This window comes from Nerophis ophidion, linkage group LG03 (assembly GCF_033978795.1).
Source record: "Nerophis ophidion isolate RoL-2023_Sa linkage group LG03, RoL_Noph_v1.0, whole genome shotgun sequence".
Taxonomy (NCBI): Eukaryota; Metazoa; Chordata; class Actinopteri; order Syngnathiformes; family Syngnathidae; genus Nerophis; species Nerophis ophidion.
Window position 1 is genome coordinate 12,168,074 of NC_084613.1, and position 17,707 is coordinate 12,185,780.

At 36.4% G+C, this 17,707-nt stretch overlaps 1 protein-coding gene across 1 annotated transcript in view; it reads right to left on the reverse strand.

The window, feature by feature from the left end:
* Positions 1 to 17,707, reverse strand: part of LOC133549121 (coiled-coil domain-containing protein 136-like) — a 98,774-nt gene that overhangs the window by 14,455 nt on the left and 66,612 nt on the right. The window contains exons 6-8 of the mRNA XM_061894261.1: positions 14,416 to 14,533; positions 9,086 to 9,347; positions 8,880 to 9,011 (exon numbers count right to left, since the gene is read on the reverse strand). Of these exons, the coding sequence (XP_061750245.1) occupies positions 8,880 to 9,011; positions 9,086 to 9,347; positions 14,416 to 14,533 (512 nt within the window). The remainder of the gene's footprint in view (positions 1 to 8,879; positions 9,012 to 9,085; positions 9,348 to 14,415; positions 14,534 to 17,707) is intronic.

Consider the following 17,707-nt stretch of genomic DNA (forward strand, 5'->3'; position numbering starts at 1 on the left):
TCCCGCGGCTCTGCTCCAAGATTTAAAAAAAAAAGTGAGGACGGGGCCAAGCCGGTTAGAAAGACACGCCACCATGAGAGAGACACACAACAGGCAGGAGGTACAGCAGGCGTGAGGCGGTGTTGTGTTAGTTGACAGAAATAGATTTTAGGACAGGGAAATGCAAAGACAAAACACAACTTGTTGCCGGGTAGAATTCAAACCCGATGAGTCGTCGGCATACGGTTGGTCGAATGGCAAATTGCAGGTGTGAATGTGCCAAGGGAATTGCTTAAAGAACTAGAAGGCATTGCGTCCCCTACTCCGCATGAAATATAAAATGTAGTTATTAATTAATTAAGGGGAAGAGTTTGCGCTTTTAGTAACAAAAGCATTAAACTATTAGATTATTGTGTCGCATTTGTTTCCAAGTTTCATTAAGTTATGTAATGTTGCAATGTTTGCAACGTACATTCTTATGTTGCGGTGTTGTTTTCATACATTGTTACGTAAGGTTTGCACTATATCGTTTTTTTCACATTGTTTTTCTATCTTACATTGTGTTAGGTTACATTGTTTGTGACCTACCTTCTTGTGTTGGGGTGTTGTTTTGTTACATTGTTTCGTAAGTTTTTAACTTTATATCGTTAAGTACATTTTTATGTTGCGGTGTTGTTTGGTTACATGAGGCTTGAACTTCATACCAATAAGGTACTTTGTTGTATTGTGGTTGTATGTTACATTCTTATGTAAGGTTTGAAATGTATGTCAATAAGTTACTTTGTTGTATTGTGTTTCTGTTACATTGTAACATAAGGTTTGAACTTAAATGGCAATAAGTTACTTGTTGTGTTGTGTTTCTTTGTTACATTGTTACTTAAGGTTTGAACTTTATATCAGGAAGTTACTTTGTTGTATTGTGTTTCTTTGTTACATTGTTACGTAAGGTTTGAACTTTATATCAGGAAGTTACTTTGTTGTATTGTGTTTCTATGGTACATTGTTACGCATGGTTTGAACTTTATGTGAAAAAGTAACTTGATTATATTTTGTTTCTATGTTACATTGTTAGGTAAGGTTTACACTTTACATCAATAAGGTACTTTGTTGTATTGTGTTTCTGTTACATTGTTACGTAAGGTCTGAACTATATGTCAAAAAGTTACTTTGTTGTATTGTGTTTCTATGTTACATTGTTACGTAAGGTTTACTTTGTTGTATTGTGGTTCTGTTACATGAGGTTTGAACTTTATGTCAATACGTTACTTTGGTGTATTGTGTTTCTATGTTACATTATTATGTATGGTTTGGACTTTATGTCAAAAAGTTATTTGTTGTATTGTGTGTCTATGTTATATTGTTACATACGGTTTGATCTTTATATCAATGAGTTACTTTGTTGTATTGTGTTTCTTTGTTACATTGTTACATAACTTTTGAACTTTATATCAATACGTTACTTTGTTGTATTGTTTCTTTGTTACATTGTTGCATAAGGTTTGAACTTTATGTCAATCAGTTACTTTGTTCTATTGTGTTTCTATGTTACATTGTTACGTAAGGTTTGAACTTCATATCATTAAGTTACTTTGTTGTATTGTGTTTCTTTGTTACATTGTTACGTAAGGTTTTAACTTTATATCAATAAGTTACTTTGTTGTATTGTGTTTCTTTGTTACATTGTTACGTAAGGTTTTAACTTTATATCAGTAAGTTACGTTTTTGTATTGTGTTTCTATGGTACATTGTTACGTACTTTAAATCAGTAAGGTACTTTGTTATGTTCTATTTCAATGTTACATTGTTACGTAAGGTCTGAACTATATGTCAAAAAGTTACTTTGTTGTATTGTGTTTCTATGTTACATTGTTACGTAAGGTTTACTTTGTTGTAATGTGGTTCTGTTACATAAGTTTTGAACTTTATGTCAATACATTACTTTGGTGTATTGTGTTTCTATGTTACATTATTATGTAAGGTTTGGACTTTATGTCAAAAAGTTATTTGTTGTATTGGGTTTCTATGTTACATTGTTACATACAGTTTGATCTTTATATCAATGAGTTACTTTTTTGCATTGTGTTTCTTTGTTACATTCTTGCATAAGGTTTGAACTTTATATCAATAAGTTACTTTGTTGTATTGTGTTTCTTTGTTACATTGTTGCATAAGGTTTGAACTTTATGTCAACAAGTTACTTTTTTGTATTGTGTTTCTGTGTTACATTGTTACGTAAGATTTGAACTTTATATCACTAAGTTACTTTGTTGTATTGTGTTTCTTTGTTACATTGTTACGTAAGGTTTGAACTTTATATCAATAAGTTACTTTGTTGTATTGTGTTTCTATGGTACATTGTTACGCATGGTTTGAACTTTATGTGAAAAAGTAACTTGATTATATTGTTTCTATGTTACATTGTTAGGTAAGGTTTAAACTTTACATTAATAAGGTACTTTGTTGTATTGTGTTTCTTTTACATTGTTACGTAAGGTTTGAACTTCATGTCAAAAAGTTACTTTGTTGTATTGTGTTCCAATGTTACATTGTTACGTAAGGTTTACTTTGTTGTATTGTGGTTCTGTTACATGAGGTTTGAACTTTATGTCAATACGTTACTTTGTTGTATTGTGGTTGTATGTTACATTCTTATGTAAGGTTTGAACTTTATGTCAATAAGTTACTTTGTTGTATTGTTTCTTTGTTACATTGTTGCATAAGGTTTGAACTTTATGTCAGTAAGTTACTTTGTTGTATTGTGTTTCTATGGTACATTGTTATGTATGGTTTGAACTTTACATCAATAAGGTACTTTGTTGTATTATGTTTCAATGTTACATTGTTACGTAAGATTTGAAATTTATGTCAAAAAGTTGCTTTGTTGTATTGTGTTTCTATGTTACATTGTTACGTAAGGTTTACTTTGTTGTATTGTGGTTCTGTTACATAAGGTTTGAACTTTATGTCAATACGTTACTTTGGTGTATTGTGTTTCTATGTTACATTATTATGTATGGTGTGGACTTTATGTCAATAAGTTACTTTGTTGTATTGTGTTTCTTTGTTACATTGTTACATAAGGTTTGAACTTTATATCAATAATTTACTTTGTTGTATTGTTTCTTTGTTACATTGTTGCGTAAGGTTTTAACTTTATGTCAATAAGTTACTTTGTTGTATTGTGTTTCTATGTTACATTGTTACGTAAAGTTTGAACTTTATATCAGTAAGTTACTTTGTTGTATTGTGTTTCTTTGTTACATTGTTACATAAGGTTTGAACTTTATGTCAGTAAGTTACTTTGTTGTATTGTGTTTCTATGGTACATTTTTATGCATGGTTTGAACTTTATGTGAAAAAGTAACTTGATTATATTGTGTTTCTATGTTACATTGTTAGGTAAGGTTTAAACTTTACATCAATAAGGTACTTTGTTGTATTGTGTTTCTGTTACATTGTTACGTAAAGTTTGAACTTTATGTGAAAAAGTTAATTTGTTGTATTGTGTTTCTATGTTACATTGTTACGTAAGGTTTACTTTGTTGTATTGTGGTTCTGTTACATGAGGTTTGAAATTTATGTCAATACGTTACTTTGGTGTATTGTGTTTCTATGTTACATTATTATGTGTGGTTTGGACTTTATGTCAAAAAGTTATTTGTTGTATTGTTTTTCTATGTTACATTGTTACCTACGGTTTGATCTTTATATCAATGAGATACTTTGTTGTATTGTGTTTCTTTGTTACATTGTTGCGTAAGGTTTGAACTTTTTGTCAATAGGTTACTTTGTTGTATTGTGTTTCTATGTTACATTGTTACGTAAGGTTTGAACTTTATATCATTAAGTTACTTTGTTGTATTGTGTTTCTTTGTTACATTGTTACGCAAGATTTGAACTTTATATCAATAAGTTACTTTGTTGTATTGTGTTTCTTTGTTACATTGTTACGCATGGTTTGAACTTTATGTGAAAAAGTAACTTGATTATATTTTTTTTCTATGTTACATTGTTAGGTAAGGTTTAAACTTTACATTAATAAGGTACTTTGTTGTATTGTGTTTCTGTTACATTGTTATGTAAGGTTTGAACTTCATGTCAAAAAGTTACTTTGTTGTATTGTGTTCTTATGTTACATTGTTACGTAAGGTTTACTTTGTTGTATTGTGGTTCTGTTACATAAGGTTTGAACTTTATTTCAGTACGATAATTGGGTGTATTGTGTTTCTATGTTACATTACTATGTATGGTTTGGACTTTATGTCAAAAAGTTATTTGTTGTATTGTGTTTCTATGTTACATTGTTACATACGGTTTGATCTTTATATCAGTAAGTTACTTTGTTGTATTGTGTTTCTTTGTTACATTGTTACGTAAGGTTTGACATTTATATCAGTAAGTTACTTTGTTGTATTGTGTTTCTTTGTTACATTGTTACATAAGGTTTGAACTTTATATCAGTAAGTTACTTTGTTGTATTGTGTTTCTATGGTAAACTGTTATGCATGGTTTGAACTTTATGTGAAAAAGTAACTTGATTATATTGTGTTTCTATGTTACATTGTTAGGTAAGGTTTAAACTTAAATCAATAAAGTACTTTGTTGGATTGTGTTTCTTTTACATTGTTACGTAAGGTTTGAACTTCATGTCAAAAAGTTACTTTGTTGTATTGTGTTCCAATGTTACATTGTTACGTAAGGTTTACTTTGTTGTATTGTGGTTCTGTTACATAAGGTTTGAACTTTATGTCAATACGTTACTTTGTTGTATTGTGGTTGTATATTACATGCTTATGTAAGGTTTGAACTTTATGTCAATAAGTTACTTTGTTGTTTTGTTTCTTTGTTACATTGTTGCATAAGGTTTGAACTTTATGTCAGTAAGTTACTTGTTGTATTGTGTTTCTATGTTACATTGTTACGTAAAATTTGAACTTTATATCATTAAATTACTTTGTTGTATTGTGTTTCTATGGTACATTGTTATGTATGGTTTGAACTTTACATCAATAAGGTACTTTGTTGTATTATGTTTCAATGTTACATTGTTACGTAAGATTTGAAATTTATGTCAAAAAGTTGCTTTGTTGTATTGTGTTTCTATGTTACATTGTTACGTAAGGTTTACTTTGTTGTATTGTGGTTCTGTTACATAAGGTTTGAACTTTATGTCAATACGTTACTTTGGTGTATTGTGTTTCTATGTTACATTACTATGTATGGTTTGGACTTTATGTCAAAAAGTTATTTGTTGTATTGTGTGTCTATGTTATATTGTTACATACGGTTTGATCTTTATATCAATGAGTTACTTTGTTGTATTGTGTTTCTTTGTTACATTGTTACATAACTTTTGAACTTTATATCAATACGTTACTTTGTTGTATTGTGTTTCTTTGTTACATTGTTGCATAAGGTTTGAACTTTATGTCAACAAGTTACTTTTTTGTATTGTGTTTCTATGTTACATTGTTACGTAAGATTTGAACTTCATATCATTAAGTTACTTTGTTGTATTGTGTTTCTTTGTTACATTGTTACGTAAGGTTTGAACTTTATATCAATAAGTTACTTTGTTGTATTGTGTTTCTATGTTACATTGTTACGCATGGTTTGAACTTTATGTGAAAAAGTAACTTGATTATATTTTGTTTCTATGGTACATTGTTAGGCAAGGTTTAAACTTTACATCAATAAGGTACTTTGTTGTATTGTGTTTCTGTTACATTGTTACGTAAAGTTTGAACTTTATGTGAAAAAGTTACTTTGTTGTATTGTGTTTTTATGTTACATTGTTACGTAAGGTTTACTTTGTTGTATTGTGGTTCTGTTACATAAGGTTTGAACTTTATGTCAATACGTTACTTTGTTGTATTGTGTTTATATGTTACATTATTATGTATGGTTTGGACTTTATGTCAAAAAGTTATTTGTTGTATTGTGTTTCTATGTTACATTATTACATACGGTTTGATCTTTATATCAATGAGTTACTTTGTTGTATTGTGTTTCTTTGTTACATTGTTACATAAGGTTTGAACTTTATATCAATATGTTACTTTGTTGTATTGTTTCTTTGTTACATTGTTGCGTAAGGTTTTAACTTTATGTCAATAAGTTACTTTGTTGTATTGTGTTTCTATGTTACATTGTTACGTAAGGTTTGAACATTATATCATTAAGTTATTTTGTTGTGTTGTGTTTCTTTGTTACATTGTTACGTAAGGTTTGAACTTTATATCTGTACGTTACTTTGTTGTGTTGTGTTTCTTTGTTACATTGTTACGTAAGGTTTGAACTTTATATCAGTAAGTTACTTTGTTGTATTGTGTTTCTATGGTAAATTGTTATGCATGGTTTGAACTTTATGTGAAAAAGTAACTTGATCATATTGTGTTTCTATGTTACATTGTTAGGTAAGGTTTAAACTTTACATCAATAAGGTACTTTGTTGTATTGTGTTTCCTTTACATTGTTACGTAAGGTTTGAACTTCATGTCAAAAAGTTACTTTGTTGTATTGTGTTCCAATGTTACATTGTTACGTAAGGTTTACTTTGTTTTATTGTGGTTCTGTTACATAAGGTTTGAACTTTATGTCAATACGTTACTTTGTTGTATTGTGGTTGTATGTTACATTCTTATGTAAGGTTTGAACTTTATGTCAATAAGTTACTTTGTTGTATTGTTTCTTTGTTACATTGTTGCATAAGCTTTGAACTTTATGTCAGTAAGTTACTTTGTTGTATTGTGTTTCTATGTTACATTGTTACGTAAAATTTGAACTTTATATCATTAAGTTACTTTGTTGTATTGTGTGTCTTTGTTACATTGTTACGTAAGGTTTGAACTTTATATCAATAAGTTACTTTGTTGTATTGTGTTTCTATGTTACATTGTTACGTAAGGTTTGAACTTTATATCAGTAATTGACTTTGTTGTATTGTGTTTCTATGGTACATTGTTATGTATGGTTTAAACTTTACATCAATAAGGTACTTTGTTGTATTGTGTTTCAATGTTACATTGTTATGTAAGATTTGAAATTTATGTCAAAAAGTTGCTTTGTTGTATTGTGTTTCTATGTTACATTGTTACGTAAGGTTTACTTTGTTGTAATGTGGTTCTGTTACATAAGGTTTGAACTTTATGTCAATACGTTACTTTGGTGTATTGTGTTTCTATGTTACATTATTTTGTATGGTTTGGACTTTATGTCAAAAAGTTATTTTTTGTATTGTGTTTCTATGTTACATTGTTACATACGGTTCGATCTTTCTATCAATAAGTTACTTTGTTGTATTGTGTGACTTTTCTACATGTTACGTAAGGTTTGAACTTCATATCAATAAGTTACTTTGTTGTATTGTGTTTCTGTGTTACATTGTTACGTAAGGTTTGAACTTTATATCAGTAAGTTACTTTGTTGTATTGTGTTTCTTTGTTACATTGTTACTTAAGGTTTGAACTTTATATCGATAAGTTACTTTGTTGTATTGTGTTTCTTTGCTACATTGTTACATAAGGTTTGAACTTTATATCAATGAGTTACTTTGTTGTATTGTGTTTCTATGTTACATTGTTACGTAAGGTTTGAACTTTATGTCAAAAAAATACTCTGTTGTATTGTGTTTCTTTGCTACATTGTTACATAAGGTTTGAACTTTATATCAATGAGTTACTTTGTTGCATTGTGTTTCTATGTTATATTGTCCCATTGTGTTATGTTACCTTCGTTTGTTAAACCACGTTTTCACACTCTACTAATAATGTGTAGCATTTCTGTGTACGTTATTTTATTACATTATTTTATCACGTTATTTTATCACGATATTTTGTCCCAATTGTGTTGCTATGTTTCCTTAGTTTGTTAAACCACGTGTTCAAACTATACTAATATTGTGTAGCAGTACTGTGTACCTTATTTTGTTACGTTATTTTATTGCGATATTTTGTCCCATTGTGTTGCTATGTTACCTTAGTTTGTTAAACCACTTGTTTTCACACGCTACTAATATTGTATGGCATTACTGTGTATGTTATTTTATTACGATATTTTGTCCCATTGTGTTACGTTACCTTAGTTGGTTAAACCGCATGTTTTCACACATTATTTTATCACATTATTTTATTACGATATTTTGTCCCCATTGTGTTGCTATGTTTCCTTAGTTTGTTAAACCACGTTTTCAAACTATACTAATATTGTGTAGCAGTACTGTGTACCTTATTTTGTTACGTTATTTTATTGCAATATTTTGTCCCATTGTGTTGCTATGTTACCTTAGTTTGTTAATACAAATGTTTTCACACGTTACTAATATTGTATGGCATCACTGTGTACGTTATTTTATTACGATATTTTGTCCCATTGTGTTACGTTACCTTAGTTTGTTAAACCACATGTTTTCACACGCTACTAATATTGTGTAGCATTACTGTGTACATTATTTTATTACGTTAATTTATAACGATATTTTGTCCCATTGTGTTGCTATGTTTCCTTAGTTTGTTAAACCACGTTTTCACACTATACTAATATCGTGTAGCATTACTGTGTACCTTATTTTATCACGTTATTTTGTTACGATATTTTGTACAATTGTGTTGTTGTTACCTTAGTTTGTTAAACCACGTTTTCACGCTATAGTAATATTGTGTAGCATTACTGTGTACTTTTAAGTTATATTGTTCCGTTGTGTTGCTGTGCAACCTTTGCCTTTTGTTGCATTGTTCCGTACATCCTTCTGTGCTGTAAAATGCGTTTACACACAAAAACGCCATTCTGAACATGTGAGGACGTGCTTATGCGCTGGGCGGTCCTCGGTTATCGAGGTATTTTAGCGTGTTCGTCTTTCAGCGATGGTTTCGGAAGGAGCCGCGAGACCCAGCTTGGCTTACCTGAGCCCCCCCGGACAACTTCTCCAGCTCTCCCTTGCAGCGCTGAAGCTCCTCCTCCAGCTCGTTCCTCTCCTTCTGACTGCTGTCGTAGAGCTCCTGCAGCTGCTGCAGCTCCTGCTTCAGCCCGTCACACTGCGGCAAAAACACCAGCCGGCTCTTTACCGCCACTCGTCCCACGTACTCGGGAGTCCGCGCCTCGACCTCACCTCTCTCTGGACATGCGAGGCCTTCTCCTCCGCCTGCTTCAGCTGGTCCCTCAGCGAGAAGATCTCCCCGACGCCGCCGTTCCAGCCGGTTGGCGTCGTCGGTTTGCCGTCGAAGGAGATGTTCTTCTGGATGGAGGCGTCCACCAGACGGCAGTTGTCCGACTCGGCCATGGTCATGTAGCTCTCGGTCAGGACGTCGTCGGCGCCCGTCTCTTTGCCCTCGCCAGCATCCTCCTCCTTCAGGGACAAGTACACGCTGGAGCTGTGGGTGCAAAATGTACCGTATCACATTTAGCCACCAACGTAAGGGTACGGTAATAACAAAACCCTAAACCAGTGAAGTTGGCACCTTGTGTAAATGGTAAATAAAAACAGAATACAATGAGATGCAAATCCTTTTCAACTTACGCTATATTGCCGAAAGTATTTTGCCACCCATCCAAATGATCAGAATCAGGTGTCCTAATCACTTGGCACTTAGGCATGGAGACTATGAGAAAGACTCCGGCTTATTAGTGATTCCTAGAGCTCAAAAAAAGTCTGCGGGCTATAGAGCGTTTTCCGTTCGGGCTCCAGTACTCTGGAATGCCCTCCCGGTAACAGTTCGAGATGCTACCTCAGTAGAAGCATTTAAGTCTCATCTTAAAACTCATTTGTATACTCTAGCCTTTAAATAGACCTTTTTAGACCAGTTGATCTGCCGCTTCTTTTCTTTCTCCTATGTCCCCCCCTCCCTTGTGGAGGGGGTCCGGTCCGATGACCATGGATGAAGTACTGACTGTCCAGAGTCGAGACCCAGGATGGACCGCTCGCCTGTATCGGTTGGGGACATCTCTACGCTGCTGATCCGCTTCAGATGGTTTCCTGTGGACGGGACTCTCGCTGCTGTCTTGGAGCCACTATGGATTGAACTTTCACAGTATCATGTTGGACCCGCTCGACATCCATTGCTTTCGGTCCCCTAGAGGGGGGGGGGTTGCCCACATCTGAGGTCCTCTCCAAGGTTTCTCATAGTCAGCATTATCGCTGGCGTCCCACTGAATGTGAATTCTCCCTGCCCACTGGGTGTGAGTTTTCCTTGCCCTTTTGTGGGTTCTTCCGAGGATGTTGTTGTCGTAATGATTTGTGCAGTCCTTTGAGACATTTGTGATTTGGGGCTATATAAATAAACATTGATTGATTGAGACTGTTTCTACAAACATTTGGGACAGAAAGGGCCGCTCTCAGTGATTTCCAGCTTCGAACTGTCTTAGGATGCCACCTGTGCAACAGATCCAGTCGGGAAATTTCCTTGCTCCTAGATATTCCAAAGTCAACTTTATTATAAGAAAAGTGAAGAGTTTGGGAACAACAGCAACTCAGCCACCAAGTGGTAGGCCACGTAAACTGACAGAGAGCGGATGCTGAAGCACATAATGCAAAGACTTTCTGCACGGTCTGTTTGCTTCAAAGCTCCAAACTTCATGTGACTTTCCAATTAGCCCACGTACAGTACGCAGAGAGCTTAATGGAATGGGATTCCATGGCCGAGCAGCTGCATCTAAGCCATATATCACCAAGTCCAATGCAAAGCGTCGGATGCTGTGGTGTAAAGCACCTCGCCACTGGACTCTAGAGCAGTGGAGACACCTTCTCTGGAGTGATGAATCACGCTTTTCCATCTTGCAGTCTGATGGACCAGTCTGGGTTTGGAGGTTGCCAGGAGAACGGTACATTTCTCTGGTGGTGGTGTCAGAGAGGAGAGGTCTAGCAAAACTCTTAGCCATTATGGACAACACCTCCCACCCACTACACTCGGACCTTGCGGAGAAAATGAACACGTTCAGTGGAAGGCTTAGACTCCCAAAATGTAACACGGAACGACACAGGAGGTCCTTCATACCGACAGCCATCAGACTGTATAATGCATATGTTCCTTGACTGCACTTAAATGTAGAATATATTTATATTATTCATATATTATATATATAATATATGTTATATATTATTTATTATTGTTATTGTTTATTGTGAGCGAACTGTGGTGCTGAATTTCCCCCAGGGATCAATTAAGTACTTCCTATTCTAATCTATTCTATTCTATTTCGGACTGTATTGTGCCGAGTTTGAAATTTGCTAGTGGAGGAAATTGTGGTGTAGGGTTGTTTTTCAGGAGTTGGTTCCAGTGAAAAGAACTTTGAATGCTACAGGATACCAAAACAATTTGGACAATTTCATTGCTCCCAACCGTGCGAGAACAGTTTGAAGCGAGCCCTTTCGTCTTCCAACACGACTGTGCACCAGCGGACAAAGCAAGGTCTATAAAGACATGGATGACAGAGTCCGGTTTGGATGAACTTGACTGGCCTGCACAGAGTCCTGACCTGAACTCGATAGAACACCTTTGGGATGAATTAGAACGGAAACTGAGAGCCAGACCATCATCAGTGTATGACCTCACCAATGCACTTTTTGGAAGAATGGTGGAACATTCCTATAAACACACTCTGCAACCTTGTGGACAGCCTTCACAGAAGCCGTAATAGCTGCAAAAGGTGGACCGACTTCATATTGAACCCTATGGGTAAGGAATGGGATGGCACTTCAAGTTCATATGTGAGTCAAGGCAGGTGGCCAAATACTTTTGACAATATAGTGTATATACTTACATCATGTATTTAAAACACTAATGGAGGTTTTTTTAATGGCTCCATAGGCAGAATTGAACAGCTCCATTGTAAGCTGACGTTTGATCGAATGTATTTACTATTTAAAATGCATTTTAAAAATGATTAATCATGTCCTTCATAAGGATTGTGAATGATAGGCAACATTCCAAAAAAAAGTGCACTTCCCCATTTAGGTGCCAATAATGTCAGAGCGCTCACTTGTTGTTTACTATGGTGTCTCAGGAAGAGATTAGCTTGAATTTTGCTGTTGCATTTTACGGTGCTTGGACTTCCAGATCTGATTGTAATTAAAGGGGAACATTATTCACAATTTCAGAAGGGTTAAAACCAATAAAAATAAGTTCCCATTGGCTTACTTTATTCTTAAAAGTTTTTTATTTTTATTTTACCCATCGTGGAATATCCCGAAAAAAGGTTTTAAAGTGCCTGATTTTCGCTATCTGTGAAGCCACCGTCTATTTTCCTGCGATGTCATCCAGTGATATACATGCTATCCAGACAGATAGCACAGCAAGATATAGCGACATTAGCTCGGATTCAGACTCGGATTTCAGCGGTTTAAGCGATTCAACAGATTACGCGTGTATTTAAACGGATGGTTGGAGTATGGAGGCAGATAGCGAAAACGAAATTGAAGAAGAAACTAAAGCTATTGACGCTATTCGGCCATGTTTGCCGGTAAAATGTGCAGACCAAACGATCGGGACTTTCGCGTATTGTGACACTGGAGCAACTTAAATTTGTCGATTGGTAAGTGTTTATTTGGCATTAAATGTGGGTGGAAGGAAACACTGGATGCAAATATAGCTACAAATGTACATACAGCTAGCCTAAATAGCATGTTAGCATCGATTAGCTGGCAGTCACGCCACGACCAAATATGTCTGATTAGCACATAAGTCAATAACATCAACAAAACTCACCTTTGTGATTTCGTTGACTTTATTGTTGGAAATGCATCTGCAGGATATCCATACATCTCTGTGCCATGTCTGTCTTAGCATCGCCGGTAAAATATGCAGACCAAACGATCAGGACTTTCGCACCTTGTGACACTAGAGCAACTTAAGTCTGTCGATTGGTAAGTGTTTGTTTGGCTTTAAATGTGGGTGGAGGGAAACGCTGGATGCAAATATAGCTACAAATGTACATACAGCTCGCCTAAATAGCATGTTAGCATCGATTAGCTGGCAGTCATGCCGCGACCAAATATGTCTGGTTAGCACATAAGTCAATAACATCAACAAAACTCACATTTGTGATTTTGTTGACTTTATCGTTGGAAATGCATTGGCAGGGTATCCATACATCTCTGTGCCATGTCTGCTTTAGCATCGCCGGTAAAATGTGCAGGCCAAACGATCAGGACTTTCGCATCTTGTGACACAAGAGCAACTTAAATCCGTCGATTGGTAAGTGTTTGTTTGGCATTAAATGTGTGTGGAGAGAAAGGCTGGCTGCAAATATAGCTACAAATGTACATACAGATAGCCTAAATAGCATGTTAGCATCGATTAGCATGCCGTGCTAATCGATGCATATTCTACTTAAATCAACTTGAATCCGTGTTGTTACACCCTCCGACAACACACCGACGAGGCATGATGTCTCCAAGGTACGGAAACAGTCGAAAAAACGTGTGAGGTGAATTATATTTATATAGCGCTTTTCTCTAGTAATTCAAAGCGCTTTACATAGTGAAACCCAATATCTAAGTTACATTTTTAAAGCAGTGTGGGTGGCTCTGGGTGCAGGTGGGTATAGTGTCTTGCCTAAGGACACAACGGCAGTGACTAGGATGGCAGAAGCGGGGATTGAACCTGCAACCCTCAGTTGCTGGCACGGCCGCTCTACCAACCGAGCTATACCGCCCCATCGTGTTAAGCAATGTCAACTAAGATTTATCTGAGAGCCAGATGCGGTCATCAAAAGAGCCACAGGTTCCCTACCCCTGCACTAGAGCAACTAAAAATCAGTCGATTGGTAAGTGTTTGTTTGGCATTAAATGTGGGTGGAGAGAAAGGCTGGCTGCAAATATAGCTACAAATGTACATACGGCTAGCCTAAATAGCATGTTAGATGCACATTCTACGTAAATCAACTTGAATCCACGATGTTACACCCTCCGACAACACTCCGACGAGGCATGATGTCTCCAAAGTACGTAAAAAGTCGAAAAAACGGAAAATAACAGAGCTGATTCGACTCGATGTTTATAATGCGTTTGAGAAAATGGGGTCGACTACCTATTAGACGTCACGTTATGACGTCATCGCTCCGAGAGCAAATAATAGAAAGGCGTTTCATTTGCCAAAATTCACCCATTTAGAGTTCGGAAATCGGTTAAAAAAATACATATGGTCTTTTTTCTGGAACATCAAGGTATATATTGACGCTTACATAGGTCTGGTGATAATGTTCCCCTTTAATGGATGTGACACGCTCAGCTTTTTCCAAACGGTTTCTAAGGACTCTCCGGTATTGATGTGCGCACGTAGCCTAACTGATTGCTCCTATCTGTTCCTTCAAACCCCGCTAGGTCTTCAGCTATCCCCCCGGCCTTGTGTTCCAAAAACATCACAACAGGTGGCCGGTGTCGAGGGGTCTCCGGTGTCCTGGCTAGAGCGCAGCTGACGACTGAGGCGGTCGTTGACCTCTCACCAAGTCCTCTGTCTGCAGAGCAGCTGCAGCCTCTCCGAGAGACGCTGGTTGTCCTCCTTCAGGGTCTGGCACTCGTCCCTCAGCGTGCGGCACTCCTCCTTCAGCAGGTCCACGTCGCCTGGAGGAGGGGTCAAGTGTCAGGTGAGTCCCGGGACTCTCTGCACTAAAGTCATAAGCACACTTTTGCTGGGGTTTTCAGCGATGAAACAAGATTAAGTGTATTCCCTCAGTGTCCACCCTGGAGCTTACACACACATTTGTGTATTTCCGACCTTCTGGAGACCTGAGAAAAATGCCTCTCTTTAGGACCACCCTTTCAATAATAATACAGTGGGACAAAAAAGTATTTAGTCAGCCACCGATTGTGCAAGTTCTCCCACTTAAAATGATGACAGAGGTCTGTAATATTTATCATAGGTACACTTCAACTGTGAGAGACAGAATGTGGGGAAAAAAATCTAGGAATTCACATTGTAGGAATTTTAAATAATTTATTTATGGTGGAAAATAAATAAATTATAGACAGAATTTCTAGGCGCAGTCAAGGCGTTGAGGGGTTCCGGTTTGGTGACCGCAGGATTAGGTCTCTGCTTTTTGCAGATGATGTGGTCCTGATGGCTTCATCTGACCGGGATCTTCAGCTCTCGCTGGATCGGTTCGCAGCCGAGTGTGAAGCGACCGGAATGAGAATCACCACCTCCAAGTCCGAGTCCGTGGTTCTCGCCCGGAAAAGGGCTGAATGCCATCTCCGGGTTGGGGAGGAGAGCCTGCCCCAAGTGGAGGAGTTCAAGTACCTAGGAGTCTTGTTCACGAGTGAGGGAAGAGTGGATCGTGAGGTCGACAGGCGGATCGGTGCGGCGTCTTCAGTAATGCGGACGTTGTACCGATCCGTTGTGGTGAAGAAGGAGCTGAGCCGGAAGGCAAAGCTCTCAATTTACCGGTCGATCTACGTTCCCATCCTCACCTATGGTCATGAGCTTTGGGTCATGACCGAAAGGATAAGATCACGGGTACAAGCGGCCGAAATGAGTTTCCTCCGCCGTGTGGCGGGGCTCTCCCTTAGAGATAGGGTGAGAAGCTCTGCCATCCGGGAGGAACTCAAAGTAAAGCCGCTGCTCGTCCACATCGAGAGGAGCCAGAGGAGGTGGTTCGGGCATCTGGTCAGGATGCCACCCGAACGCCTCCCTAGGGAGGTGTTTAGGGCACGTCCAACCGGTAGGAGGCCACGGGGAAGACTCAGGACACGTTGGGAAGACTATGTCTCCCGGCTGGCCTGGGAACGCCTCGGGATCCCCCGGGAAGAGCTAGACGAAGTGGCTGGGGAGAGGGAAGTCTGGGTTTCCCTGCTTAGGAGGTTTTGGCTCAAAATCTCACGATACATGGCCCCATTCATTCTTTCCTTAACACGGATCAATCGTCCTGTCCCCTTAGCAGAAAAACAGCCCCAAAGCATGATGTTTCCACCCCCATGCTTCACAGTAGGTGTGGTGTTCTTGGGATGCAACTCAGTATTCTTCTTCCTCCAAACACGACGAGTTGAGTTTATACGAAAAAGTTCTATTTTGGTTTCATCTGACCACATGACATTCTCCCAATCCTCTGCTGTATCATCCATGTATCCATTTTGGTACAAACTCAACTCGTCGTGTTTGGAGGAAGAAGAATACTGAGTTGCATCCCAAGAACACCATACCTACTGTGAAGCATGGGGGTGGAAACATCATGCTTTGGGGCTGTTTTTCTGCTAAGGGGACAGGACGATTGATCCGTGTTAAGGAAAGAATGAATGGGGCCATGTATCGAAAGAGATTTTGAGCCAAAACATCCTTCCATCAATGAGAGCTTTGAATGGTTGACCAAATACTTATTTTCCACCATATTTTACAAATAAATTCTTTAAAATTCCTACAATGTGAATTCCTGGATTTTTTTTTCACATTCTGTCTCTCACAGTTGAAGTGTACCTATGATGAAAATTACAGACCTCTGTCATCATTTTAAGTGGGAGAACTTGCACAATCGGTGGCTGCCTAAATACTTTTTTGCCCCACTGTATATATACGTACTATGCAAATATAAAAAAGCTTGTTGTGACAAATGAGTTGGAATTTCATAAGAAAAAGGTGACAATTTCATGAGAAAAATGTAGAATTTTGGCGGTATTATAACAAAAGTCTTCATGTTACTCAACGCAAGTCAAAATTTGACAAGAAAAACTGAACATTTGTGCAATACTATGCTAAAAAATGGAATTTTACTCAATAACAGTCGCAATTTTACAACAAAAGCTTAACATTTTGGCAATTTTACAAAAAGAGTTGTAATTTTACCAGACAAAAGTCACAATATTTAACATTTTGGCAATATTATAATAATAATAATCAGAATTTTGCAATAAAAAGTAATAATTTTACATCGGAGAGTCATAATTTTACAGAAAATATTGCAATATTACAGAAACGGAAAGAAGATGAGAAGACACATTATGAGAAATAGACTGCAAAAGTTAATTTATTTAAATTTTATTTTTTGTTTGTAATTGATTTTTGATTGTCATTATTTACTTCAAGTTATTACAATATGTCTCTATTCTAGATATATAAAGATTTGTACTTGCAACAACAATAATATATACATACTATTAAAATTAAAAAAACTTGTTGTGACAAATGAGTTGGAATTTCACAAGAAAAAGGTGACAATTTCACGAGAAAAATGTAGAATTTTGGCGGTATTATAACAAAAGTCGTCATTTTACTCAACGCAAGTCAAAATTTGACAATAAAAACTGAACATTTGTGCAATATTATGGTAAAAGTTGGGAATATTACCCGATAACAATCGCAATTTTACAAGAAAAGCTTAACATTTTGGCAATTTTACAAAAAGAGTCATAATTTTACCCGAAAAAAGTCACAATGTTAAAAGAAAACTTTAATATTTTGGCAATATCATAATATTAATCTGAATTTTGCAACAAAATATTATAATTTTACATCGGAGATTCATAATTTTACAGAAAATATTGCAATATTACAGAAATGGAAAGAAGATGAGAAGACACATTATGAGAAAAAGACTGCTTTTAGTTAATTGTATTTTATTTTTTCTTTGTAATTGATTTTTAATCATCATTATTTACTTCAAGTTATTACAGTATGTCTCTATATACATATATTTTTTTTTAAGTTAATTTTGGCCAGAGGAGGAGCATTTCAATTTCTTACACACACTTGTTATTTCATATGTTGACCAGAGGAGGAGCACTTTTAAAAGCGACACACAGTCAATT